We start from the raw sequence: 27,430 nt of genomic DNA on the forward strand, positions 1-27,430 counted from the left end.
AGGGAAAGTGATGAAGGTTGGGTGCGTTGGTCACTAATTGGTAATGGATTGGGGGAAGTTGATGTGGTTGTATTGAATATAAAGATTAGGTAAGAGTCAATCGTTTATTCATGTAGGCCTACTAAGTGCCAGGCTTTATGCTAAGCTTTAATGATGATGTGTCTGCTCTATGTAGTTTATAATCTGGAAGTGAAGGCATTCATGTAATAAATAACTTTACAGTTAACTGAAGTGATGACTTCAAATGAAGCATACAGGGTATCCTGAGACTGTGTTTATTATAGGAACACTTAACCTCATCTGGGGGTATTAGAGTGTTTAGATAAATGGGAGGAAGGAAATGGCACTTGGTAGGTGGCTGGTAAAGAGCAGTGAACCATGTTTAGGAGGTAGTTGCTGTAGTTAGAGCTATTTATGGACCCACATAGATAGGAGATGAAATTGTAACTATAGTTGGTTTTAAAGAAATTATTTTTCTTCCAAAGCTTTGTGAATTAAAAAAAAAAAGATGAAGGTTCAAAGTTTACAAACTGTGTTAGTTCAGACTAAGAATGCAAAAGAGGTGAGAATGTGCCACCGTAGTGCTTGGCTGTCATAATGTTGTGTTTGTCAGCAAATATGCAGTGACTGTTTAAAACACGTTCCCCCACATGTGTATGATTGCCTCTGCGGTGCGGGATTCACTCCCCATGGTCTCACATCACAGTCTGGGGGCATTAGTGGGCCAGGCATTGAAATGGTACAGAGGTTTTTGGGGTACGTTTATTTCCCCCACTCAGGTCAGCTATGAAAAATGGAAAATTTCTGTTTTTCTTTTTTAAATTTAAATGTAAATCTTTTCAACTACAGTTGACATTCAATAGTATATTACTTTCATCACTTTATTTCTCAAGAGTAAGAATCGTGGTGTATGTTTTCTGGTTTGCTTCTTAGCCTCTCAGCACACGGCTTGTCATAGCACAGCACTTGATGTGTATCAGTCGCTTGGTTAGTTTGCTGTCATGGCTTTGGCTAAGGGTGTCCGTCCGTGGACGAACCCTGGCATGTAGTGATTTACTTGGTTGCTTCATTCTTAACACTGTGAGTTTTTGCTTGTTGCCTATTAAAAATTTCCATCTGTGGTAAACAGGTTCAGGAGAGGACGTCAAGAGAAGAGACTGTTGTAGGTGTGTGAGGCCACATGAAGCATAAAGTATACTTTATAGTCACCTGGCTTTGAGTAGATGGATCATCTGGCAGAAGGATTAGCTAAACACTCTCACATTTATGTAAAGGATAGATCTTAACACATCTTTCTGCAGTGGACCAAAAGCAGATCGGATAGGTGAAGGCTGCAAGAAAATGATCTGGAATTATTGTCAGGAGTGTGAGAAATCTAGTGTATTTCTGTATATTTATGTACATTTATTTCTCTCTGAAGGGAGAAGGCCTATCAATTTTATGGTGAGTGTAAAAGTTTTCTAAAGCATTTTCTCCAATATCTCTTTAAATTTTTATGAAAACCTGAGAAGGATTGTTGGAAAGGGCTTATGAATTTCCCCGAGGAGTAAGTTAAACACACAGAATTTATATTCCTTGTCTATGGCACATAGCTTGTCACCAGTAAAGCTGAAACTAGCATAAAACTCCCTTTTCTACAAAATTTTACCAAACTCCAGACAAGGACTATTCTGATTCCCTTATTAAAATTGTTCCCTTCCCCTGCTTTTTTTCCCCCATAGCACTTATCACTTTGTAATTTAGTATTTAAGTTACCACTTCTTGTTTGTTTGTTTGTTCCAACTCTTCTACTAGCGTGTAAGCTGCACATGGGCAGGGAATTTTTGTCTGTTGTGTTTATTGATATACCCCAAGCATCTAGACCAGTACCTGGCACCCAGTGTTTGTTGAATGAATTGTACGTGAGGGGTGACAGACGTTGTCTGCACTTGGACTCAGCTGGTTTTGTTGTGCATGTCACCACTCAGGGGCCTTCCTGGAGTTAGCCTTCTCTTCTAATATGCGGTGGACTGGCACTGTAAATTACATATGAAGCACTTATTTGGGGAAATAAATAGCTGGAGTGTTGACTATCTTGAATTATGTCAATGGACACACACAAAAAAAGGGAGATGGGAGTGTTGAGGAACAAATAGTTGAATGTTATTTCTCAAAATAATTATATCCTCAATTCAAGTGGGTAGAGCTAGACAGTCTTCAGGCTCCTTGAATCTAGCCTTAATTTTATACACACGAGGAAACTGACTTAACAAGGTTCAGGAACTAGTCTGAGATGAGATTGCTCAGAGCTGAATGCATAGAGTATTTTCATTTTCTTAATTTCACAAATTCAGTGCTCCTTCCCAGTGTTTCTGACAGTTATTTTAGAAGCCCATCCCAACCTAACACCCACAGGGTTAGAGTTCTTCCTAAGAATATTCTAAGATGGATAGCAGAGGCATGTGGGAGTGGTGGGAATATTTACTGAGGCTTGTCCCACACAGATCTGGAATTTAAATCTATGGCATTGATTCTGAGCTAATAAATATTTAAAATAACTCTCTACATTTTATCTGTGGGGCCAGTAAGGTGATTTTCTCATCTTGTTATCCGGGTACCATAAAACACAATGTTTTTCCTATTTGAGTTTCCTTGTGTATTTGTTAACTGGAATGAATCATTACGTTGTAAATTCTTTGAGGCAAGGATCTGTGTCTTCTATGATTTTCAGTAACTCTCCTCAGTGTCTGGTGTATTATATACCTTCTCATATACCTCTGTTATCCAGTGATCATCTGAAAGTTGAGTAATAGATAAGAAACATTTGTATAATGAGAGCATTGGTCAGTCTTGTTACTGGTAGACATGTCAAAGGAAGTAATTAGAAGGAATTGGCCAACATGGTCTCATCAGCGTTTTCCACCTGAATGATGATACGAGGCAGGTAACAGAGATGGGGGAGGCTAGGGAAATGTTCTTGCAGGAAAAATAGATCCACTTCCTTTTCTCCCTACCAACATGGCATAAAGGAAGGAACGGGTTGGCTCAGTTATTCTTTTGTGATTGGACATGTTCCAGGAAAATAAATTCAAGTCATTCAATGAAGAATTATACCTTAATATATATTCAGTTTATCCGTTAGATAAATATTAGAATTATTAATAGCAGCTCTTAGCACTTGCCAAGTTTATTATTAGCATACTCCTAGCCCTCGTGATGGCATAAACATTTCAAATAAACCTGGCAGCCTACCTTAGTGGACGTAAGGGTTAGAGAGGGTGTAAATATACTTGTTTTGGTTTATGGTAAAAAATAGACAGCCCAAATATAAAGTGGTGCAATAAAACAGAACTTTGTTACTTGTTTATGTGAGAGTTGGAGGTGGGTGTTCTGGGTTGTCAGGTGAATTTCCTCTGCATAATGAATTGGGGACCTCGGCTCCTTTGTTCTGGTGGCTGTACCCCCAGATGTCCTCCCCCAGGACATCACTGTATCCAGCGGGTGAAACGGGGAGGGGACCTGGTGGGGAGTTACTCTCTGTTTTTAAAGTCTTAGCTTGGAAGTGGTGCACCTCATTTCTGCTCACATTTCATTGACTAACCCTCGGTCTTATGGCCACATCTAGCTGTGAGGGTTGTTGGGAAAGATAAACTAGTCGTGTGCCCAAGAAAAAGGGGTGATGATGTTTCTCAGGATTTTCCTTCTCTCCTCCCCTCATTACCTCTCTTCCCCCTCCCTCCTCCTTCCTCGTTCTTCCTTTTCTTTTTTTCTTTCTCTCTCTTCCCTTCAACTTTTTATTTTGAGATAATTTTAGATGTTAGACCTTAGACTTATGTGGGGACAGAGCCATGATTACAGTTTCCAGGCTCTCGGCCTCACATGGAAAGGTGCTGGCTCAGGTAGTAAATGGCCATCAGCTGTGATTGGATGGCCATCAGCTGTGGCTAGTTGGCCATCAGCTATAACCAGTGAGCCATTGGCCACTAATATAACTGCTGTGGCTACGCTAGCAGAAAATGGGGGGGCTAGCAAGACGATGGTGGCTGGCAAGCTTGGATTGAGGTTAACGAGGGGAGTCGGCCAGTTAGCAGAAAAGCGGACAGCAGGTCACATGTCTGGTGAATCCAGTCTCCAGTGACACTATAGTGGTGTGACCCCCTACCTATGGCTCCATGAGTGTTCCTTTTTGGCCTCACCATGTCCTGTGTTCTTGTGTGGGGACCGGGACCAGAGACCCCGCAGGCCACACCGCACGACAACTTGCAAGGATAGTTCCTGAATAAATTTCCTCCAGCTTCTCCTTACATTACCATCTACGTAACCATAGAACAGTTTTCAAAACCTGGCACAGTACTATTAACTGAACAACAGACCTCATTCAGATTTTACTAGTTTTTTCTATAATGTCATTTTTCTGATTCAGGATCCCATCCACTTAGTTTCTTTAGTCTCCTCTAATCTGTGACAGTTCCTGTCTTTCCTTGCCTTTTATGACCTTGTCACTTTTGAAGAGTCAGTGGTTACTGGTCAGTGATTTGGTAAAGCGTCACTCGATTTGGGTTGGATGTTTTCTCAGGGTTAGATTGAGGTTGTGCGTTATTGAAAGGGCTTCCATAGACTAGAGGTGACCTGCCCTTTTCGGTGCATCTTGTTGGAGAGTACGTGATATCAGTATGTATTGTGGGTGATGCTAACCTTGATCCCTTGGTGAGGGTGGTGTGGACAGCATTCTCCATATAAAATCACTACTTTTCCTCAGTAATCATCTAATATTTGGGAGACATACTTCAAGAATATGGAAATATTCTGTTTTCAGCTTAACCATTCAAACAGTCATTTAGTACCCATCAAGGGATCCTGCCTGCTACAATTATTGTTCTGATACTCTAATGGCGATTTTCTATTTTTTTCACTAAAAAAAAAATAGATTTTTGGTGGATATCCAGTGGTTACGTAGATATGAGGGATTCCTGCTCTCTTCTCAGCACCACCTGTTTTAAAGATTAAAGCGATCATGGTTTAAATGATGTTAAATGGCGAGAGGGTGTATTAGAAGACAAAGGGGTGAAAAGATAAGGGATGTACTGCCCCAGCTTTGTGGTACCTAGATGTGGTCCAGATGGGAAGCTTCCCAGAAAAGCAGGAAGGAAACCTGGGTTTTAGTTACAATTCTATTAGCTTAATACGTGCAGGTCTTTTAATTCTAATTTTCTAATTTGTAAAATAAGGACAATTCTATAAATCATTCAAGGTAATGTGTGAGGACATAGTACTTTGAATTCCTAGGAGGGGTAATAGGTGGTTTATGAATTCAGGGTGTCCTTATCGCATATTACAATATGCATATTATTAAAGTAGCAGGTCTACTTATGCTTATTAAAAAGGAACAGGCTAACGTTTATTGGGCGTTTACCATATGCAGGCGCGATGCTACGTGCTTTACAGAGATGAACTTATGTAATTCTCTCACCTGTATGAGGGCTACATTATTAGCCCCATTCTCTAGATGAAGAACTTGAGGCACAGGGAGGTGACATAACGCCCCAGGTCACACAGCTGGTAAGTGGCAGAGTTAGGATCCAAACCATGGTGGTCTGGCTTCAGAGTTTGTGCTCTTAACCACTCCACTATGACCACGTGCCCTCGCCAAGGCTAGCCAGATACCAGTCCTGCCAGTGGCTATGACCAATAGCATGGGCACTGGCAGGACTGATATTTATGGAGCTAGCACTCTCTGGTGTGGCCACACTAACTAACTCCTTCCGTTCTGCCTGCTCGGTGCCTGTGCCTCATACGTTGTTAAATATTTGGGTATAAACCTGGCCACTGATGGATGAATAAATATGTTTGTATTTGCTAATCATGTTTGAATTGAGCAAGGATTGTATTTGTCAGCCTAAGTGAACCTCGGGGAATATTTTCAGGTATTCGTAGTTATGATTGGAGGCACAATAGCTTAAACATTTTGAAGTGAAAAGTATTGGGCATGTATTTGTTAGTTTTCCTTACCCATTTTGAGGCATGAACCCCTGTTTGTCTCTGGCTACAACATATAAGTAGAACTTTTCTTGTTTAGAAGTGAGGTGTCATTTAAATAAAAGCTAAACAGCTCCCAGATACTGCTGTTGGCAGAGAGCTGTGTTTTTCTACTTCCAAGAAAAACAGCAAGACACGAAATTGTATAAAACTTGCTTTGAAAGTACATATAGTACCATTTGCTGGTAAAACTGAAGAAAAGTGTCACACTATATTTCATTGAGTCTCAGAGACCATTCATTGTAAAACACATTCCAGCTAACAAATGCACAAGGAAAGTTATGTTTTATGGTACCCTGATAAGAAACTGAAGAAATCATCTTACTGGCCCCACAGACAAACAGTCATTTTAAGTATTTTATTACCTCAAAATCAATTCCATACATTTAAGTTTCAGGTCTTTGTGAGGAAAGACTAAATTGATACGATGCACTGCTGTGTCTCTGATTTGATGAGATCTGGTTCGAAAGCCACAAAGTTAACTCCCCGTCACTTGAGCATAGATTAACCTGCAGCTTTGTCAGCACCTGAGCTGCCGGTCTCAGATCGAGTTTATGTTTTTGCCACATGGTCTGTCCCAGAGCTGCTTATAGACAGGCCAGAAATCTGGAATTAACTGTGATTGGCTAAGTGTGCCTACCCTGTGAAGCCGTGTTAGCACTCAAAATCTCTGCCAAAATTATAACTCCAGAGAAGCCTTGCTTTGTCTCCCATCTCAGACAATCACTCCCTTCTCTTTCTCCTCAGGTCCTTGTACATCTATCATAGCACAGCACTTTTTTCTGATAATTTACTTTCTGTTTCTCCTACTAGATTATAAGCTATGGAAAGTCCTCTTGGTGTTGTATAGAAGTGGCATACAGCCTGGAATGGTAGCCAGGCTGAATGAATATTGAAGGAATAAAAGTGGAAAAATAGAAAGGAAAGAAGGATGGATGACTGTGGATTTATAGTAGTAGTTTATAGATTACTCAGGCCACGACCCATTACCAGGAAATATGATGCAAATGAATTTTAAATAAATATTTAACTTTCAGGTAACAAACTACATAACTTTCAGGTATTCATTAAACCACATAGGAAGATCAGACACATTATTTACAGGCAGAACTGATTTATGTAAAAAAGGACTGTACTTGACTAAGCCCCCACCCTGAAACTCTGCTGAGAAGCAGTGTCACAGAAGACTCTTTAGATAAAGGGTGCTTTGCTCTGACATTAAACCTAGCTGTGTGATTTGGGGCAATTCCCTTACCTCTCCATCTTCAGTCTCCTCATCTACCCAATGGGAATAATCATAGTACCTGCTAGGACCACTATAAGAATTCAATCATAAAATGTATATGCGGCACTTAGCGCAGTGTCTGGAGCATAAGTGAGAGAAGGAAATAAATAGTAGCTGTTACTATTATTATCTGTGGATGCGTCATCAGGGAGCCAAATTGGGGACCACAGGAAATGTTTTATTGGCCTCTGATTTGGCAATTATTTCTAGGGTGTTTTTTTTTGAACCAAGATTATAATTTAAGAGACAGCTTCCTTATTTCCTTAACTTCCAGCTCTATATAAGTGCTCCCTCACTTAAGACTTTTCATTCTTCTCCTCTCAGGGATCTCAGGGATCTCCTCATTTGCTAAAGCTACATTTCTCCAGTTTTCTTTTTCGGTGAATTGCTTTCCCCTTTTTTCAATGGACAACGCAGCATTTGAAATGCATGAAGGTGCAACACAGAATATTTCACCTGTGGGGAAGACGGACACCATCTTCAGAATGGTAAGGTGGGGGTTTACATCTTGAGATGCGTTCCCCCCAAAACCCTTATGCAGAGCTCAGGAAAGAATCCTCCTTAGACCAGCTTTCCCCAAGTGACCCTCTTTCAGCAAGGTCGCGTCTCTTGCTCTAAATATTTTCTGATTTGCCTTCTTGCTCCTAAGATCTTAACTCACACCTCTTTTAGCTCTTCCATGGCCCAACTCTCTATTAAGTGTAAATCATAGTATTCATGAGTTATTTATTGTTTTATATAACACCCCTGTACAATGTTAAACTGAATATGTTGATAAATAATTATGCGATACACCGTATGCTGTTTAAGAATGTGAAAATCCTAAGAATATCTATGTTACAGTCATTAGTGGTCCAAGCTATGCCTTCTCAGAGAGGAAGGCCAGGAACTCAGAGGGCAGTGGAACAAGAGACTTCGACATCAGTGCTTATTGATGTCCTTTTAATTGTCAGAGGATTGAGGGCAAATTGGTCCAAAGATTAGGGTGTGTATTGTTTAGGCAGCTTTCAATAATGTGGATGGAAAGTCACAGCAATAATGCTGTTGTTTTTAGCATATGTTTGTGACGTGAAACCAGGAAACTAACATAGAAATACATGGAAATATTTTGCTCAGACTTGGTAGATGGGTTTGTCGCTCATATGGAGGGAGGGTAGTTTAATGAAGCATTTAAACGAAGGAGGGTAGAAGAGAGACTGAGACCTATCCAGTCAGTTGTATATAGTATGTTACTTATGTCCATGCATGTACCTGTGCATGTAAGTGGATATGTACATTCTGGAACAAAAAAGTTCTTAGAAAATGCTCTTTATAACCGCTTTAATTTTCAGGTGAAGAAACTGGTAAATGGGGCTGACTGAATTGGAATGCATTTTATGTACATAACTGGCTACTTCATTTTCTGCTAACTTGTTATGTGCCCCAGTTCCTCATATGTTTATTTTTATCCTTGTTTATTTGGATATCAGCAAAGCATATGGGTGTGTGTGTATTTATTGACACTCGTATTTATGCATGTACTATTTTACTGAGTGTATTTTTCCTACAAATGCATCATTTTTAAAAAATCAAAGAGAAAATAAACCAAACTGACAAAGAAGGCAATATTTTTACTGCATGAAGAGTAGAGAATAACGGCTGCATAATTTCTCCTAGGAAAAGAAGAGGCCGTGGTCGCTGATGAGTATTTTCCTGGTGTGTCTCTTGGCCTGCACCGTTACCACAGCAGTGGGGGTACTGATTCTCTCCCTGGTTTATACCAACAACTCTCAGCCCCATTTAGAACCCAAACTGCCAGCAACTACAATTCCGATACTGCAAAAAGACGTTGATCCAAAATTCCAGTTTCTTAATCATTTACCTAAATCCAAGGTATGACTCAGACATATTAGGAATCATCTATTCTACGTGGCAATTTCAAAACAAAGTTTCCACTGTGTTTTTTTTTTTACTAAGCGTTGTTCTCTTTACATTAGAAGGAACCAGCTGTGGGCTACCTGGATGAGGAAGGGATGGGAGGGATAGAGGAGAGGGCAAGTTGGGTTGATATTGGCCCCAGGCAGAAATTTTCTTTAGTAGATAGTTCTATGTCTGGCTGGAGGGGAGAATTGCAGGTGGGCAAATGGAAAACCCTCTATTCTCTTGTTAAGACAGGCATTCTTTTTTATGTCTAACAGGGGCTAGACTGATAGCATTGCTTGTGCTACTATTGTCATTCCTGGAGTCTCGCAGACCTGTCCTTCCTTTTCCTTGTTGGAACTCTAGTATTCACTTCACCACCACTACCTTTTCTGTGTTGCCTTCCTCTTACTCTATAGGCCGTGGTGGCCTCTCGGTCCTCAGGAGATTGCCTCCAGGGTGATGGTTGGTTGCTTTCTTACGACTTTTCAGGTGTTTGAGTTCTCTGGTGGTGCAATCCAATGGGCCCGGTACAGGAACAATGTCAAAGACTACCTCAGCATTGAAGAAGAGGCCTTCGGGAGCAGTTTGAACAGTCAGAGATCACAGATGACTCTGGGAACCCTGAGAATAAAAAGCAATGGCCTCCGGGCCCCTCATTGGCACTTCAATGCTAACGAGCATGGCTATCTTGTACAGGTATGACGAGTTTCCCACGCTGCACTTAAGCATTAATGTTGGTGTGTCCTCAGGCTATTATTTTAGTTGTTGCAAAACCTACTTAGGTGATGGACAATACCCAGGCTTTGGCTATGTATTCAGGTAGATTAGTTAGCAGTGTCTTGAAGTGTTAACCTGTTTGTTTTAGTTATTCTTGGCACCACTTTGAACTTTCTTCAGTATGAAATCATTTTTCATATAGTACTGTTGAAATAAGATCACTGTTTCATACTCGGAGCCAAAGCTAAAGCTGGTGGCTCTGATCTAATGATCAAAGAGATGGCAGCTTCCCTCTAAGGAGAAAAGCAGAGACTGGAATAACAAACTAGGTTGCAGATATTCAGCTGGGAGTCCCTAAGGTCAGGCCAATTGGATGCCCTTTTGTGGTTCAGACCTTTCAGAATTTTCTGGAAGTCAAGTGAAATAGAGCTGGAGGTGAAATGAATGTACTTACTGAATTTCAAATAAGTCATTAATTCTGAAAGGTATTTCTTGGTTGCCTTCTGTATTTCAGACTGGAGAACCAGTAGTGACTAAGCCCTCATAGAGCTTTCAGAGTTGGTCTCACCATAGTGATCTTGTTACTAGACCAGCCAATTTTATGTGACACATTTCTGTTGTTAATAAAACTCCTTTTTTTTTTTTAAATTCTTGACAATTCATTCAATTTTAGAATGTACAACCAGAAGAGAGGTTAGAGTTTCATCTATATGAGACCAAATTTTTCTTATTTCTCGTGAGAGAATAGTCTCAGAAAGACTAAGTGACTTTTCTGAAGATAAACTGTAGTTGTTGGCTATACTTAGACAAAGTCCATGTGTTTTGACTTCTTGTCTTTTTCCACATGTGTAAAATATGTAACAGGATAATCTTCAAAACGTTAGTTTCCATGGCCCTGGTTGAGAAGTGGCAGAGTGATAGGCAGGAAGAAAGACAGTTAAATGGTCTTTCCTGGAGGGGGCCCCCTAAAAAACAAACAGCAAGCCAGGAAATTAGTCTGGAGCATGTTGCAGTAGGTAACAGGCCTGGGATCCAGTTCAGCTTGGGTAGGCTGTTCTCTAAGTCCAGAGAGAGTTTATGCTCTGAGCTTTTACATGTGGGCTAGAAGGTGGTCAAAAGGTACAGACTTCCAGTTATAAAATGAATAGGTCAAGGAGATGGAATCTACACAGTGGCTGTAGTTAATAATACTGTATGGTTTATTTGAAAGTGACTAAAGAAAGAAAAAAACAACTAAAAGAGAAAAAAAATGTAAAAAGAAAAATATGCAACAACAGCAAACAAAGAAAGAGAGTAGATCTTAAAGGTTCTCATCATACAAAAAATGTATAATTATGTGTGGTGATGGATGTGATCATTTCACAATAGATACAAATGCTGAATCTTTATGTTGTACACCTGAAACTAATATAATATTGTATGTCAATTACATCTTAATTAAAAACATATAAAATAATTTAACTCTAAAAAAATAAAGTGGGTGAGAATATTCTCTAGATCCCAGGAAAATTGTGGGATCCCTCACTCTCACAATCAGGCTAGGGAAGCAAACAATAGGATGTGAGGGAAGTCCCTCCACAGTACGTCACCCCGTGGTAATTGCCTTTGTTTCTGAGTATCTTCACCAAAGCTTTGGAAGGAGTGTCCCTGAGGGGAGCAGGGCAGCGTGTGTGGCCCTGCAGTGAGTGTCCTATTGGCCACTATGCTGTCTCTGCTCTGTGTCTGGAGTAGTTGATGCCCTGATAAGAACAGGTGCATATCTATTTCTGCTGTTCCTTGCATGTGGACTTGGAGAGAGCTCTTTAGAGGTTTACCTTTCCCCTGCATCTGTGATACCCATTTGGATCCAAGTGATATATGTTGTCTGTGTGGACAGACCGAAGACTTCTTTTTCATCCACCCTTGTGGATGTTTCTGCTATAGGACCATGAGTCTCTGGTAAAACAGAAATAGCGGTACTTGCTCTACCTACCTCACAGGGTAATACTAAGGAACAGATTAGAAAGTGAGAGAAAGGATACAATTCTGTAGTCAGCAGAATCAAAGTATGATGCAGTATGAATTAAAAGCATAGACTTCCCCCCCAGTCTCTGGCAACCACCATTCATTCTACTTCCTGTTTCTGGATAACTTGATTAAATAATTTTAACTAGGTAATTTGACTAGATAATTAAGTTTTAGAGATCTGTTATATAACATTGTGTCTCTGACTAATAATACTGTATTGTACACCTAAACCTTTGTTAAGTGGGTAGATCTCATTTTAAGTGTTCTTACCACAATTTAAAAAACAGTGTAGACTTTGGAGCTGGACTGCTTAGGTCCAAATCCCAGCTTTGCCACTGATGAGCTGAGTAACCTTGGGAAATTATGTATTCTGTCCGGACTTAGTTTCCTCATCTGCAAAATGACAATAGTAATAGGATTGATGCAAGGAATAATTGAGTTAATCAGATAAAATACTTAGAAGAATACCTGGACACACCGTAAAAGCACTAAGTGCTATTATTATTTACATTGTATGCAGACTTTTTCTTCTCTGGAAAATAAATACACATCTGTCTGCATACACATGAAACATGTGTGTCTATGTAACCGCATATAGACACATGTGCCTGCAGTCTTTTTAAGGGGGCAAAAACTGGTTCTTGGGGGACAAAAAAACTTATTCTTTTTATGTATAAAGCATAGATATGTGTAGAGTACACAAGCAGTACGTGTATAGAGTGTACAGATCCACAGTACATCTGTAGTATTAAAATTTTACAGAAAAAAGGACTAAAATGGTACCTTAGGGGGGAGGCAATGAACAAAAGGTTGAGAAACATTGCCGCAAAGCGATGTTGGATGTGCTTTTCTGTTTATGTTTCAGGGGACAGCATGGATTGGGGTGGTTGATGACGGTCACGTAGTTACCACGTACAATGTTACAGCGGGCCAAGTGATCTTCTTCCCGAAGAATACACTGCACTGGATAAAGAATGTGGGGAACGAAGACTGCTTTTTCTTGCTCTTCTTTTCCACACATGATGAACTTCAGACGCTGGATCTTGATGACGTATTTTTTTCTACACCTGAGGACATCGCTTCCAGGTCTCTCAAGGTCTGTACTGAAAAGTGAATCCCACCATGAGGCTGTGCATTACAGAGGCACAAAGAGAGCTTGAGAATTTGTGTTTCTAGGACACCAGCCAATAGGGTAACAGCTGGAGAATGGACTCAAAAACAAACCTTGTGTTCCTACTAGAGATATAAAACTTTTAATGTTTGCTCTGTATTTTCCTTTATGAAAGACTTCTATAGGAAACTATAATGAATTCTGTGGAAAGGTTATGATATAGTTAATACAAATTGCTATAACTTAAATGTCTGAAAAGCCATAAGCTAGTACAGGGAGAAGTTTGCTACAAATAATGTAATTGAGCTTTCTTACTCTGATGCAGAGAATCCTACAGGTTTCCTGAACAACAGCTACTTTTGGTCTGTTTAAATATTAATATTATCATTGGAGGGATTGCTGATAATGCTGGGTGCAGAGGGTCAGATGTGGATGCTGACAATACAAGTGTGTGATCAGATGAATTGGTGATGGTCCATGATTGGCTATGGGAAGGGGATCCATGGTCAGTTTAGAAATCTGTCTAGTAAGGTATAGAGATCTATTTAGCAGCAGATCCTGATCTAATGTTATCGGGAGAAACAGAAGAATTGAGTCATTAGGGAGAGCATCTGTAAACATGGGAACCAATGCATGTTTTTGTAGGAGTTTTTATTGACCATAAAACACCAACACATTTAAAACCAAAATTCATTGAAAACTTGGAGGGTTTTCATAATTATCACAAGTCTTCGGCTAATCGAGGCCAGCTCCTTTGGGCCACTGAAAACCACACTGGTGCTGACACTACCCTATCCTCAGCTACCCACCCTTCTATTGCTAAAATCTGTAGACTGTTTCACAAATATCTCATGTGGTTTCTCATGTGTTTCAGCCTGAAGGTGGAGTTAATTTCATTAGAACATTCCATAAGCAAAAAGAGGATCAGGGGGTCAACCTTCCCCCCAACTTGGCAGAACTGGTTATGAATGCTAGTTACACACAGTCTCCAGACAGCCTTGTGTGGAGATACTTTTATGACCTTAAAGGTATAGTATGTTATTTTGTGAAGCCTTTTTAGTTAGTTAACTATTTATATATGTTATTATATAGCTGTACTGGATTAAGATGTAAGGTAGTTTGTTTTTTGTTTTTTTGTTTTTGTTTTTTTTTACGGTGGGTCCAGAGTTCTCAACAGAGTAGGAAATGTTGAGAAAAGACTGGGAAACAAAAGAGAATGTGGCAAAAGATTTCAAAATGTGAGGGTGTGTGTTGGGTCTGGGGGAGGGGATTGTAGGAGAAGAGGCTGATGGGAGAGGAGGGGTCCAATCGTGCAGGTTTTATGTGAATGAGTTTATACTTTATCTTGATGGAAATGAGGAGCAACTAAGGGGTCTTAAATAGAAAAATGACACATGAGGCATTTATTTCTTTATTGTTTGTTTGAGATATAATTGACATACATTATGTGAGTTTCAGGTGTACAACATGACCTTCAATATTTATATATATTGTGAAATGATTACTGCAATAAGTCAGTTAACATGGTCACCATACATACGGAACTTATTTTTCTTATAATGAGAACTTTTAAGATTTACTCTCTTAGCAACTTTCAAATATGCTATACAGTATTATTAATGAATTAACGATAGTCACCATGCTGTACATTACATCCCTGTGGCTTATTTATTTTATAACTGGAAGTTTGTATCTTTTGCCTCTCTTCACCCATATACCCCCGACCTCTGCCAACCACCAATCTGTTCTCTGTCTATGAGCTTATTTTTCCTTTTTTTTCTTAGATTCCACATTTAAATGAGATCATACAGTATTTGTCTTTCTCTGTCTGACTCATTTCACTTAGCATAATGCCCTCAAGGTTCATCCATGTTGTCACAACTGATAAGATTCCATTCTTTTTTATGGCTGAATAATGCTCCATTGGATCATTTCCTTTATCCATTCATCTGTCAGTGGACACTAAGATATGTTTCCATATCTTAGCTATTGTAAATAATGTTGCAATGAACATGGGGGTACAGATATTTTTCTGAGTTTGTGTTAGTTTTGGTTTTTGAAGTGATGACCAATCCTGCTGAATTGTCGAGAATGGATTGGAAGGGGTTAGATGAAAAGCAGGGATATGAGTAGGGGCTCTCACAGTCCCTCAAATAGGGAATGATGGTGGCCTGTACTATGACATTTGTAAGCGGGAGAGAACTGTTATGAAGCAAAGAGAATTTAACAAAGTAGGGATGACAGTATTTAGGATTACTCTCAAGTTGTCTAGCATGGTCCCCTGAATTGAATACTTTGTCTTAAAGATGCCACTTTATGTTAGAAATTTCAGAAGAGCTTGGAAGATAGGGTAGTATCTGACCATCTCAGCTCAATATCTTGGGGGCACATAGGATCTGGCGTTCGCAGTTACTACCACATAAGCTTTTTGTGACTGTAGAAGAGCAATGTCCTTTACTGGGGCTACTTTAGACTCTCCTTTTGTGGTACAATTTTGAAGTATTTTATCTTACTTTGGTTTTTAAACTTCATCTAACCCAGGTTCAAAAGAATATCGATTTCCAGGAGGAATAATACAACTGGCACAATATTGGAAAAATGGAAGTGAACTAAGCAACAACGAAAAAATTTTTAGTGAATTCTTGAATCAGGTAATTGAGAAAAAAATGTTTTGATGGTTATTAAGGTGGATGAAATATGAGATTTTGATCAGATTCAGCCTTCTTTTGGACAAAGAGAAAAGGAAAGATCTAGTTGAACATTAGTTGATTTGATCAATGTAAACTATTAATTGAGGCCTCAGTGGGGATTTGGGAACTTAATTTCTTGGTGTGGATAGTTACATTAATGAAAAGATTGGATGCTTGTAAGATTTCTCTTTTCATTTGTTTTAAATGCTGTATTGCATAACTCTGAGGACAGCTATGGTGTCAAATTCCCTGATTCAAATCCCAGTTCTGCCACTGTGTGAACCTTGGTAAATTACTCACCACCAACCTAGATTTTAATTTCATCACCTGTAAAATGGGAAGAATAATACTACCAACCTTTTAAGACTGTTATAAGGAAAAAGTGACAAAATAAATGGAAAGGACATAAATATTACACGTCTTAGTGAGGACTGCATAAATATTAGTTATGATTAAATGAATTGTTAAGTTGCTGAGTAGGTTGTTGGCTAAATAATTCGATTTCACTTTTTCTTTTTCAAGCATCAAAATACCCTCGCTTTGAGTACAGTCAGAATTTACAACAATGGATTACGACAGCCACATTTCCATTTTAATGCAAATGAAATGGGATATGTAATAAGTGGATGTGCAAAGGTAATTTTTCTGTGAACTTTCCTTTCTAATGCAGAAAGAAGCAAGTGGGAGGTATTTATTTTGGTTCGGTTGTTGGTCACATAAAAAGACCCGATGCTAATGGCTTTCCGGACAGTTTCCAGAGGATAGCAGGCAGGCTCTGCTAGAGAGCGTCCAAGTTTGAGCTCAGCAAGCAGGAGGCTAAGAACCTCAGCCGTGATGAAGAGTTATCACATAGGGTGAAGGGTCTGGAACACCTGCTTACATTTGCAGAGTTTTGCATTCTCAGGTAATGCAAGGGTTTAATGCACCGTCCTTTGGAGAATGTGAAATCACGGTTTGCCTCTCAGTGCACTGTGAGTTGGGGTGGGTGGGTGGGGAAGTGTAAAGCATCAGTTGAGTGGCCACATATCCCCGTATACCTGCAGTCCTCCTGATGTATACTTGCCATCTTGGGGAATCATTAACAGCACCCCTTTTGACTCTTGAGTCCTGGTTTGGATAATCAATTATATCATTACCATAATAAAAGCCAAACTGAGAAGCATGTTCCCATAGTGATTTGACAGTGGTTCTGGACTTTCCGAGAGCTCCCTGGGGAAATCTGTCATGGTATACATGGGTAAAATAGGCTTCTCTAGCCGGTACCGGTCTCAATCTTGACAGAAAGAGCCAAACCAGACTGACACTCATCTATTATGTCATCCCTAGCAAACGTTTTATGCTTTTTGAGGTGAAGGCTTTGTAATAAATTGGAAAAGGGCATTGCAATTTTTCACAAATTATATTTCAAGGATCAGATTTTATTTTTGGTGTGCTTGTGTACTCACATGCGTGTAATTTAGTCTCTCACCCTTTTAAGGAAGACTGTTAGGATGTTGCTCTCGTAGAAGGCGGAATTTCCCCCAACAAGTAGAAAGGAGGGCATGGGAAGAGTAAAACACCGAAATTTAAATCCTTTGCCTAATTAGGTAATTACCAAAGGGTAATTTATAACCCTTAATTAGAACACGGTGATGGAGGCTCTTTTTTGCATGATGTTCTGCAGTATTGAACTCGCTGATGGCATTTCGGGGAACATTCACTTAAACAGAGTATCTTTTGATTTCTGTGGGACTTTGTCTCAGAAGCAGGAGATTTTATGTGAAGGATGGCCTCTATCTTCTGCTATTTGCCCTCACTGAGAAGTCCCTTTATAACCATGTGCTCTTATTCCTCTGTTCTTCACTAGTCATACTTATCCTTAATGAACATTTGATTTGATTTGCTTAACGTCAGGATTGTTTTCCTTCCTTAGGTGGGTATTATTAATACTCAGGGTACCATCGAGTTTGACATTCATGTTGGAGACGTGATATTTTTCCCCATTGGAAACCAGCATTACATTAAGAGCGCATGTGATGAGGATTTGCTTTTACTTCTTGCCTTCAGCACCAGGGACCAGGTGAGAATAAGCTCGCTTAAAAGAGATTGCTGAGTTGAGTGCCAGTGGTGTGCAGAATATGCCGCTGAGCAATGTATCTGGACCACGGGCTCTCAGTCAATGTGTGTTGAATGAATGAATGAATACATGAAGGAATGAATAAATGAAGGAACTGGCAGAACCAATGTGTGACTAGGAGGAGAATCAAATAATCTTTCATGTGGTTATAAAGGAATCTGATATATCACATTTCCTCTTAATTCCCTAAGTTCTGACCTAACTGAGAAAAAAGACCAAAGAATAGTATATAGAAATCCACGAAAGCATTTTTATTACTAATGAAGCGGGCATTAGATAACGTGACTAATACCTGTGGACAGGTGGGTTTCCTAATGTCAATCCCCAGAATTGGATTGTCCTCCGCATGTCGAGGCGGCCCCTTGTACACCTTATGGCTCAAAGGAGCAGAACATGCGCTTTGAAGCTTCGCCAGCTCCCAAGAGAGAAGGAGGAGCTGAACTGAGCATGCCCAGTTTATTTTTCCAGCATTTACTTGGCACAAAGAGAGAGGGGGGAAAATAGAGACTCTTGTATATGAAAAGAAACTTTAGGAGTAGTGAAATAACCCTGAGTGTGACTGAACAACGTTAGTGTGTAAGAGCAGCCTTTCTTCCTGTCCTCCTTTATTTTAAGCACATCTGATATGATGGTCTGGGTTATAAAATGAATAATGCATTAGTCTGTAAACTAAGAGGAATTATTTGTGGTATTAAAAATAAGTTGCTGTTAAAAACTCACCCACGGTTATATAATTGCAGGGAATGATGTGTATGGGGTGGAATTCAGATGTTGAAAAATGCTGAGGACAAGGTTCCCTTCTGAGATTTATAACAGTGAGAATTTTAACAGTCTGACTGGGCAAGTCCAGGAGCTGACAGACATTTCTCTTGGCCGTGGTCCTTCCTGTGAGATGCAACAAGATCTCCAGGGAAGAGCACAGCATGAATTTGGCAGTACCATCAGCAGGACCTGCCCCTAGAGGTGGTTTGGTTGTGCTCTTTTCCCATAATGACACATCCCTTCTTTGAGAGAGACTGGAACATTTCAGCATCTGCTTCCCTGGGTCTCCAAACCTTCCTGGGGGGACCTGGGATGAAGTCTGTGGAGAGCTATGGGAGGAAGAGTTGGAATTGAAAGCTATAGAGTTTGTTGGGTGGGGGGAGTCCAGTGTTCCCTACTTTTGGAGTGGGTCTCACTGATACTGCTACCCCTTTGGTCACTCTTCTCTATAGCCATTGTAAGAATAAACGATAGTGCAAAATCAAATCAAGTAAAACATAAATAGGAAAAGAAGAAAAAACCCTCAGGTTATAAATAGCAAGTTTGAGTTTGAAAAGTTACGAGTAAGAAGAGAATTTTAAAAGTGAGCACAATGTAGATTTTATATAAGTGTAAAAGTATTCCAAAGGTAAAAACTTAAGAATTAAATAAGTATGGGAGATAAAATAAAAAAGAATTAATGTGACATGAAAGGCTAATACCAAGAAATTAAAACATAAAGTATGAAAGAAGGATGAAAATATCAATTGAAAACCATTAAATATAAACCAAAAAATAAAGAATATAAATCTTTTAAAAATGGAATAGAAATAGATTTTTTTTCAATGAAAAGGAACAATTTAAGGGAGTGGTCCACAACAGAGAAGAAATAAATGAATCAGAATTTTAGGTAGGACAAATTTTTTTTAACCTCTACCCCACCCTCAGGAATGTCTGCTATTCCACTTGAGGGGGGATAGTCCCCCACTATGCTGTCAGAGTGGGTAACAGGAAATGTTTCTAATGGGGATATTATTTTGCATAAGGGGTGTGAAGGGAAGGAGGGAGAGAGAGAGGATGCGGAGATAGAGAAGAAGCGGGAAACACATGCCCAGAGAGAAACACAGAATAAGAGACAGAGACCCAGAGACATACATGCCCAGAGACATACAGAGATAGATACAGAGAGAGATGCCCAGAGAGGAAAAGACATGCTTAGAGACATACCCAGAAATAAAGACATGTGGAGAGAGAAACACACGGAGAGGAGGAGAGAGATCTACAAAGACAAATACAGAGAGACAAACAACGCAGAGACACAAATAGGAGACACACAGATATAAACACAGAGGGAGTAACACCCATAGAGAGACAGAGGCATAGGAGAGACACACTGACACATGCATACCCATACAGAGACAGTCCTATACATAGACACAGAAAGACAGACAGACACAGCATATACATGCACAGAGACAGACAGACGTAGACAGACACATACATATAGACAAGAGACAGATTCTAAGGCAAATCTCTCTCTCTGTCTCTTTCTCTCTCTCTCTCTCTCTCTCTCTCTCTCTCTCTCTCTCTTTCTCTCTCTCTCTGTCTCTCTCTCTCTCTGTCTCTCACACACACATGCAGAAATTGAGAGAGGCCGACTGAGAAAGAGAGATAGGGTCAGAGAGAGAGAGACCGAGAGAAGGAGAGGGACAAAGACGGTGGTAAGGAGAGCAGACAAGGACATTCAGTCACAGCTACTTGACTGGATAGTCCGGCCAGACAGGCAGAGATTATTAACCCAGCAGAGAGAGGCTGCTCTCTGGTTGTGGAACGTGAGGACCACTTACGTGGCGGCGAGGTTGGCCTCCATCATTTGCTTTTGGACATGGTGCTCTGAGAAGCTGTTTTGTCATTAGTCCCTGCTCACAGGAAGACAGAGTCCTGTTCCCTCATCAAAGAAAACTGTCTCTCAGTAGGATGGAGGTCCCTTCTAAAGAAAGCTTCAGATGCCCCAGCCCATCTAGCCATCAGGCACACTTTCTTTATTCTCAGAGTTGAAAAGCTGAGCTCCCCATGGCAAGGGAAGAGCAGGCACACAGGTGACCATTCACAGGACTTCACAGCTGTGCAAAGCTGCACAGCCAGCTACCCCGCTGTCTTGTAAGTGCCTCGGTAAGATCTTTTCGGAACCTGAGTAGTTCACTGCTGATACATCTTTTTTTTTATTTTCCCATTGTCAGCTGCAAACCCTTGACATGGACGATTACTTCCAGGCCACAGCAGACCACATCCTGGCCCAGCTTTTCTTCAAGAAACAAAATGAGTTTAAGAAGATCCCTAAATTCGCAGAGGACCAGGCAATCAACCTGCCTTAGATTTGCTGATGAGCACACATTTGTTCTTCCTTCTTCATTTGTTACTGTTGTCTTGAAAGACGGACCACTTGGCTAATGAACACGGAGCTCTTACAGAGTGGAAGGGGGAGAGCCAGCGCAACGTGGCCCTGTGGGCTCCTTCAGCCCACAGTGCTTGTAGGCAGCCCATGCTAAGGGGACGTTTGAGTATACTCTGCGTAGATTCGTAGGCCTGTGGAGGAGACCCTGCAAATTAAATTAAGGGTCTCCTCCACAGAAGGAGTACTGAACGTTCCTTATCGCTTCTAAATAGCGGAAGGTGTTTATAAAAAGTTTCTTTGTCTCATCCTTTCCTATTGAAGAGTAACCAGGCTGCTTTTGATCACCCAACTGATTGGGCAAAGGAATATAGTTACTGTTACCATATAACTTGATTTCCAACCCTGATTTCTCAACGGTTGAAAATGATACAACTGTATAGTGTATGGATTTTAGTATATGTGTTTAGTTTCCCTTTGTTACTTTAAATTTATTATTCCAAATGAAAAGCCATTATTTTTGCACACATTAGTAAATATTAGTACCATGGATGTGTTTTTGGTATTTATCACTGAGAAAGGAAGGAAGGAGGTCAGCCTACCTATGTACATATTGAGGCAACTGGAACCCAGGTAATCAAACCTTATTGGGAGACTTGATTATAGAACCCCAGGCTGGTGATTCCCAACCCTTTTGTTGGCATGAAGATACTTTTTATAACGCCAAAATTTTCAAGGTCTAACTTATATGAGTCATTGTATACTTATTGTATATTAGCTGGGAAAATACTTGATGATAAACTAAATTATGAATTCAATACCTTCTATGAATGTATTTTGATTTTATTAATCATGTCATCCACGATTTACATTTGAGGACTAGCCATCTCTGTATTTGAGAAGCATGTGGTTTGTTTATTCGATTGGCAATGCCGGCTGTGCACATGGATTCGAGGACTGCTCATCATCTCTGGGAAACTGGCAGGGGCTGGTGGTCTCCAAGTTGGCTCATTGTCTTAAGTAGAAAAGAGTTCATTCATATCCAATCTGTGCTTCGTTTTTGTTTGCAATTTATTTTAACAGGTATCTGGTGGTACCCCCACATGGTGCTCGGGTACCACCATCAGTTCTGGGCCCCCCTACATACAATTCTAAAGTTAGTAATAGCTGGTTTTCAATGCTTCTGACCACTACCTCCTTCCAGTTATTCCACTGACACCTAATGGGAGTTTTAGATGTCCTAGGATGTGTGTTCCTAGGCTAAAAAGAATCTGTACTTCTCTCTCTCTCTCTCTCTCTCTCTCTCTCTCTCTCTCTCTCTCTCTCTCTCCTATAAGTACAGAATTCAGTGGGAATCAGGAAAGGCTCACGTTTAGGATGAGAAAGTACCTACACAGTATACATAATCAGATCATCAAAGGCCTGTTATCGCTTGGAACTGCCTTACTGTGTATTTATTTACCTTATTGCCCTTTTCTGGAAGAGCCAGCTGAGATCAGAGCTCGGTGGTGCCGCTGATTTGAAGAGACTTTATAGGTAATAGGTCACCAGTCAGGAGAAGGAACACAGTTGAGAAGGTTCAGGGAACAGCACAGGGCAATGGGTATATGGAAGGAAGATACCAGATGGAGGGAAAATAGTCAGGAAAGGTAAATGGTAATGTGTGTAGACAGATTTTACCTACAAATTTTGTTTTACTGTGGGAATTTTTAAATATATCACAAACTAGTCAATCGATTTTCTTGTATCAGGAAGTATTGTATCACATTACTATGTGGTCATTTAATAAAGATTTTGTGCATCTTTGTATATTTTTGCCATTGTACTTTGAATGAAATCTGTTCTTATGGTTTTATGTATTTGAAGCATTACTGGATTCCCTCTATGCATCCTTGAAATGTGACTTAGGAATCCAACCCACTATGTATTTTAAAAAAGAAAAATCTCAATAAAAATCTAATGAAGACAATTTAATTGGAATATTGTCGGTATGTCATTTTATGGGAAGATACGGTCTTAACTGTCACTTGGTTGTTCAAATTTCATTCAATCCTTTACCCTCCTTGGGATGCTGAATACTGTTTTTTTTTCACCTCTCCCCCCACCCCGGGGTAAATTAGTCCAATAATACTCAAGTGTTTTTAGGCTTTTTGGCATATCTACTTTATTACCGGGTCAATAGATTGAAGAGTGAATTGCCAGTCAGACTGATCATTTACTGCTCAGCATTCAGGCAAAACCCATACATTTGACTGAAAACATGCTTTACAACTGAACCCATCCTAACCATTTTATACACACAGTATAATATAGCCATATTTGATTCATTTGACATGATATGAATTGTACATAACATGTTTTTAGATATCTTTAAAAATAACTTTTTAACAGCAGCTTTGAATAACTGAATAGAATGAATTCATTTGAATAGAGGAACTACAGGTTAGGAAAATAAGTACTGAATGTTCCTTATTGCTTCTAAATAGTGGAAGGTGTTTATACAAAGTTTCTTTGTCTTATCCTTTCCCATTGAAGAGTAACCAGGCTGCTTTTTATCACCCAACTGATTGGGCAAAGGAATATAGTTACTGTTACTATATAACTTGATTTCCAACCCTGATTTCTCAACGGTTGAAAATGATTCAGCTGTATATTATTGCTTAAAAAAAAAAAAATCAAAAAAGAAAGTAACAAAAAAAAAGCTACAGCAATTTTGTGTTATGATTAGAAGTGACAGGTGGTGTGTCCTCCACACTTTGCACTCACCATAGCTTCGTGAAACTGGTATGTTCACTTTGGATCACTGTTCCTCTGAAAAGGGTAGGAAGACAGTGGAGAGTCCAGGAAACAGTGATGGCTGATGACATGGGACACTGTGTTTATCTTCATTGTACCTAAGTTGGAATTGTTGGGGAAGAAGAAGTTAAGGGATGATTTAGCACCATGAAATTATAGAGCTGGTAGAGGTCACGTATCATTTGGTCTTATTGCTTTAATTTGCAGAAATGGAACCTGAGACTCGAGAAGGGCAAGTTATGCAGATTGCAAGTAAGATACCTGAGACCAAAGTCCTGATCTTTGGAGGTGCCTCCCACCCCCTGTAGTGTATTTTGGGTGACTGCCTTCAAGTGTATGAAAGATTCCTCCACATGAGGCAGAACTCCATACTAGAACATGCACCATCTTCAAGTGGGAGAGGTGGCTTCTGTTACCTACAGATCAGCAGCCCCCCAAAACAGCACTGCTGGGGCTCCCACACGCTGGATCCCAGGTCCCAGCTGCTTCTGTAAAGAGGTGGTGAGAGTCTCCTGAGATCACAGGTCACTATGCCTATCTAGTCAAGTACTCACTGCTTGTGTTTCATTTTTAAATTTTTACTGTGATAAAATATACATAACATAAAATGTACCGTTTTAACCACTTTTAAGTGTACAATTCAGTGGCATCAAGCACTTGTATATTGTTGTGCAGCCATCATGACGAACATCCATCTCTAGAACTTTTTCGTCAGGCCAAGCAGAAATTCTGTCCTCATTAATCATGAACTTCCCCAGGTCTTGGTAAGCTCCGTTTTACTTTCTGTCTCTATGCCTTTCCTTATTCTAGGTCCCTCATATGAGTGGAACACAAGATTGTCTAACTCATTGTTTACTTTTATGAGATTCTTGCTCATTTTTAAAAATTGTGCCTTTACTATGTGCTTAGCATTGGGCTAGCATATATAAGAAACATAAGATGTGGCCTTAGAGAGAATTTTTAATGTAAATGTTTCTTACTCAGTTCTGTATTTTCCTTCCCTCCCAATCTGCTCCCTGGGAGAATTCAGCCCTTTTTTGTGAGTATTCAAAAGAACGTTTTGTTTTATTCTGTTTTGTTTCCCATTCAGGTTATGTTAGGGAGTCCATAATAACAAATGTGAAACAAATTAAAGAGGTTAGTCTACATTATGCCATCATCTTGCCAGAGAAGGCAACACACAACCCCTGCGGCGATTCCCATTCCAGTGTCTTAACAGTCCTGGGTGCTCAAATATTTCATAACTCGCATAAAATTTCTTTTTCTCTACGTTTATTTAGGGCAGAGCTTTATTCTAGTCCCTGAAGTTCAAACGTTCAGATAAGAGTGTTTGAATTCTGTTTTGTTTTTTTTTCAATATTAACAAGAAATCCCAAGTGGCCTCGAAGGGTATCCTTCGCATTTCTTATCTTGGTTTAGTAATGCCCAACTTAATCCTACTGGCAATAGATCTATTGTTTTATTATTTTATTCAGATTCCTCCTTGGCTCAGAGGGCAGAGTACCTCAAGCTGAAAGGAAGGAAGTTGCAATGTGCAGGTTAAACGGGATTTTGTCCCACGCTGGCTGGAGTGAGGGAGGCTCAGACAGGGTGTTAGCACACATCCAAAACACCCAGTTTGGATGTCAGATCAATAAAAAGATTAAAACATTTTAAATCATCATTCAGAAAAAAAAACCTGCAAAGCAATTAGTAACCACCTTTAAAAAAAAAATCTCTCTTTTCAGGAAATAAGGCAATTAAGAGGAAGGGTTTTTAATTTGTTTTTGTTTTGGTATTAAGGGGTGCAGCGTGCTGTATGTGTTGGTAGCATCAGGAGTAAGTTAAATGAAAAACCAAACAATTACTAGTATTTTTATGTACGAGCACGGCTCAGATGATCATTATCCTGAGAGATTATTTTGTCTCTTTTCATAAGGAGTTATGGATAGTAAAAGCCGAGAAGAAAACATTTCTGTCAGCCAGGATGAATTGTCCTTTCAATATGCTTTCTCCTATCTTGTAAAGTAAGTCCTCGGAGATGAGTTTACGAGTTTATAGTACTGAGCTCCCGCTTAGCCCGGGTGTGGGAAGAAGATCTTAAATATACAAGCGGCTGCAGGACGGGTGGGATCAGAAACACACACAAGGAAAGGGAAAACCATGAGTTTAGTTTTTGTTTTAAAATTCCATGACTTGATCAAGGGCTGGAGCAGAATTCTTGAGCTTTCTTCCAATGAGCTATCTTGAATTTTCTCCAAAAACATATTTGCTTTTGGATGGGATACTTTTCTAATCAGGCATGGCCCACTTCAGCCCATATTTTTAGCGACCACTCCTTAGGTTTTTAACTTTTAACTTCTTGTTTAAATATAGCATACATGGAGAAGTGTGTATACATCACAAGGGTAAGCGTGCTGATTTTCTACAAACTGAACACACCCATCCAACCAGCACTTGGCATCAGCAGCAGCGGGAGAAATTTAGGTTGAAGGTGGAATTTGGAGGAAGTAGGAGACTTCAGAGTAATGGTTGTTGTGATTTTAGATGCTAAGGCAGATACAGACCCTCCTGTAACTCTACAGTGACTTCAGGAAGGGGTGTCGCAGTGGTGGGATATGGGGCAGGGGGTGGTGAAACCTTTTGGCAAGTCCCCTCTTACATTCCTTGAAACTGGCTGCCTATCTGGAAAAGCCACTCTAGAGGCAATAACTCACTCGTAGGGGCTCCCTCCATTCTCCTCTTCTTGGGCATGTGGACCATTTCTACTTGCAACATGAAATATTGAAAATTCTGTATATGCAGGCACTAAAAATTCCCCAAACCCAAGACATAAAGGTCAAGTGGAATAGGATACATCTTGAGTGGAATATGGGTAGAAAATTTGAATTTGAGTATTTTTGGACAGATGCTGGTAAGGGCAGCTTGATTTGAATGATGAACTGGATGCAGAGCTGGGGCTCCAAGCATCAGTCACACATCCACAATAGGCATGTAGGACATTAATATGAACTTGATTAATATCTGAAGACGTTCTTCAAAGTGCCTTTGTTTAAAGGAGAGAAAAACCCCACTGACTATGGCATTTTTATAACCATCTGGAATGCCGCATGGTTGGTAACTGAGTTTTAACGACTCCCTATTTGTAGTGACCCCACTTCCTTCAGCAAAAGCCCTCTATGTGCCACTGTACTCCTGCCTTCCAGATCCTTACCATCGCTTGACGTCCCTGTACAGCTGTAAGAGCAAAAGGGACCTCAGATCTGGGAAGAGACCATATAAATCATCTAGAACAGGAAGTCCAAGCTGTGCTTCTCCAGGGCCCCAAGCAGCCTCCATAGAGTTGGACCTTGGAGAAGGGGTGAGCCAAATGGGGGTGCTCAATGCTCCTACCTCCCTTCAACCCGGCCTTGCTTCAAAAAAAAAGAAAAGAAAAAGAGTTTGAAACTCAATGGTCAAGTCACTTTCCAGATATGGAAATTGGGGCCCAAAACGCTGACTTCCTAAATACAGTGTGCATAAGAGTGGTAGTGATAAAACTGCTCTAGAAATTTGATGATTTGTGGGAACCGGAAGGCCAGCTGTCACTTGTGGAGGAGGGAGTTAAAGGTAGATGTAACTCTGTAGAGTTTTGATTTCCTTGAGAGATTTTAACCTTCCCAAGGCTGTGCTTGCCACC

The 27,430-nt window shown here is 40.0% G+C and overlaps 1 protein-coding gene across 1 annotated transcript; it reads left to right on the top strand.

The window, feature by feature from the left end:
• Nucleotides 1-7,630: 7,630 nt before the first annotated feature.
• LOC141573141 (uncharacterized) lies at nt 7,631-22,819 on the top strand. Its single transcript, XM_074339947.2, has 9 exons — nt 7,631-7,788; nt 8,957-9,172; nt 9,692-9,898; nt 12,792-13,022; nt 13,912-14,065; nt 15,579-15,688; nt 16,250-16,363; nt 17,640-17,786; nt 20,825-22,819. Exons 1-9 carry the CDS (start codon nt 7,705-7,707, stop codon nt 20,957-20,959), a joined length of 1,398 nt encoding a protein of 465 aa, XP_074196048.1. The 5' UTR covers nt 7,631-7,704; the 3' UTR covers nt 20,960-22,819.
• Nucleotides 22,820-27,430: the final 4,611 nt, after the last annotated feature.

The sequence above is a fragment of the Rhinolophus sinicus genome, chromosome 4, assembly GCF_057876585.1.
Source record: "Rhinolophus sinicus isolate RSI-liver-muscle chromosome 4, RSI-T2T, whole genome shotgun sequence".
Lineage (NCBI taxonomy): Eukaryota > Metazoa > Chordata > Mammalia > Chiroptera > Rhinolophidae > Rhinolophus > Rhinolophus sinicus.

Bases quoted from the DNA above. Each gene is read 5' to 3' on its own strand.
- LOC141573141 (XM_074339947.2), top strand. From the start codon at position 7,705: ATGGACAACGCAGCATTTGAAATGCATGAAGGTGCAACACAGAATATT. The intron at 9,173-9,691 runs GTATGACTCAGA...ACGACTTTTCAG, and splicing joins ATCATTTACCTAAATCCAAG to GTGTTTGAGTTCTCTGGTGG. The intron at 17,787-20,824 runs GTGAGAATAAGC...TCCCATTGTCAG, and splicing joins CCTTCAGCACCAGGGACCAG to CTGCAAACCCTTGACATGGA.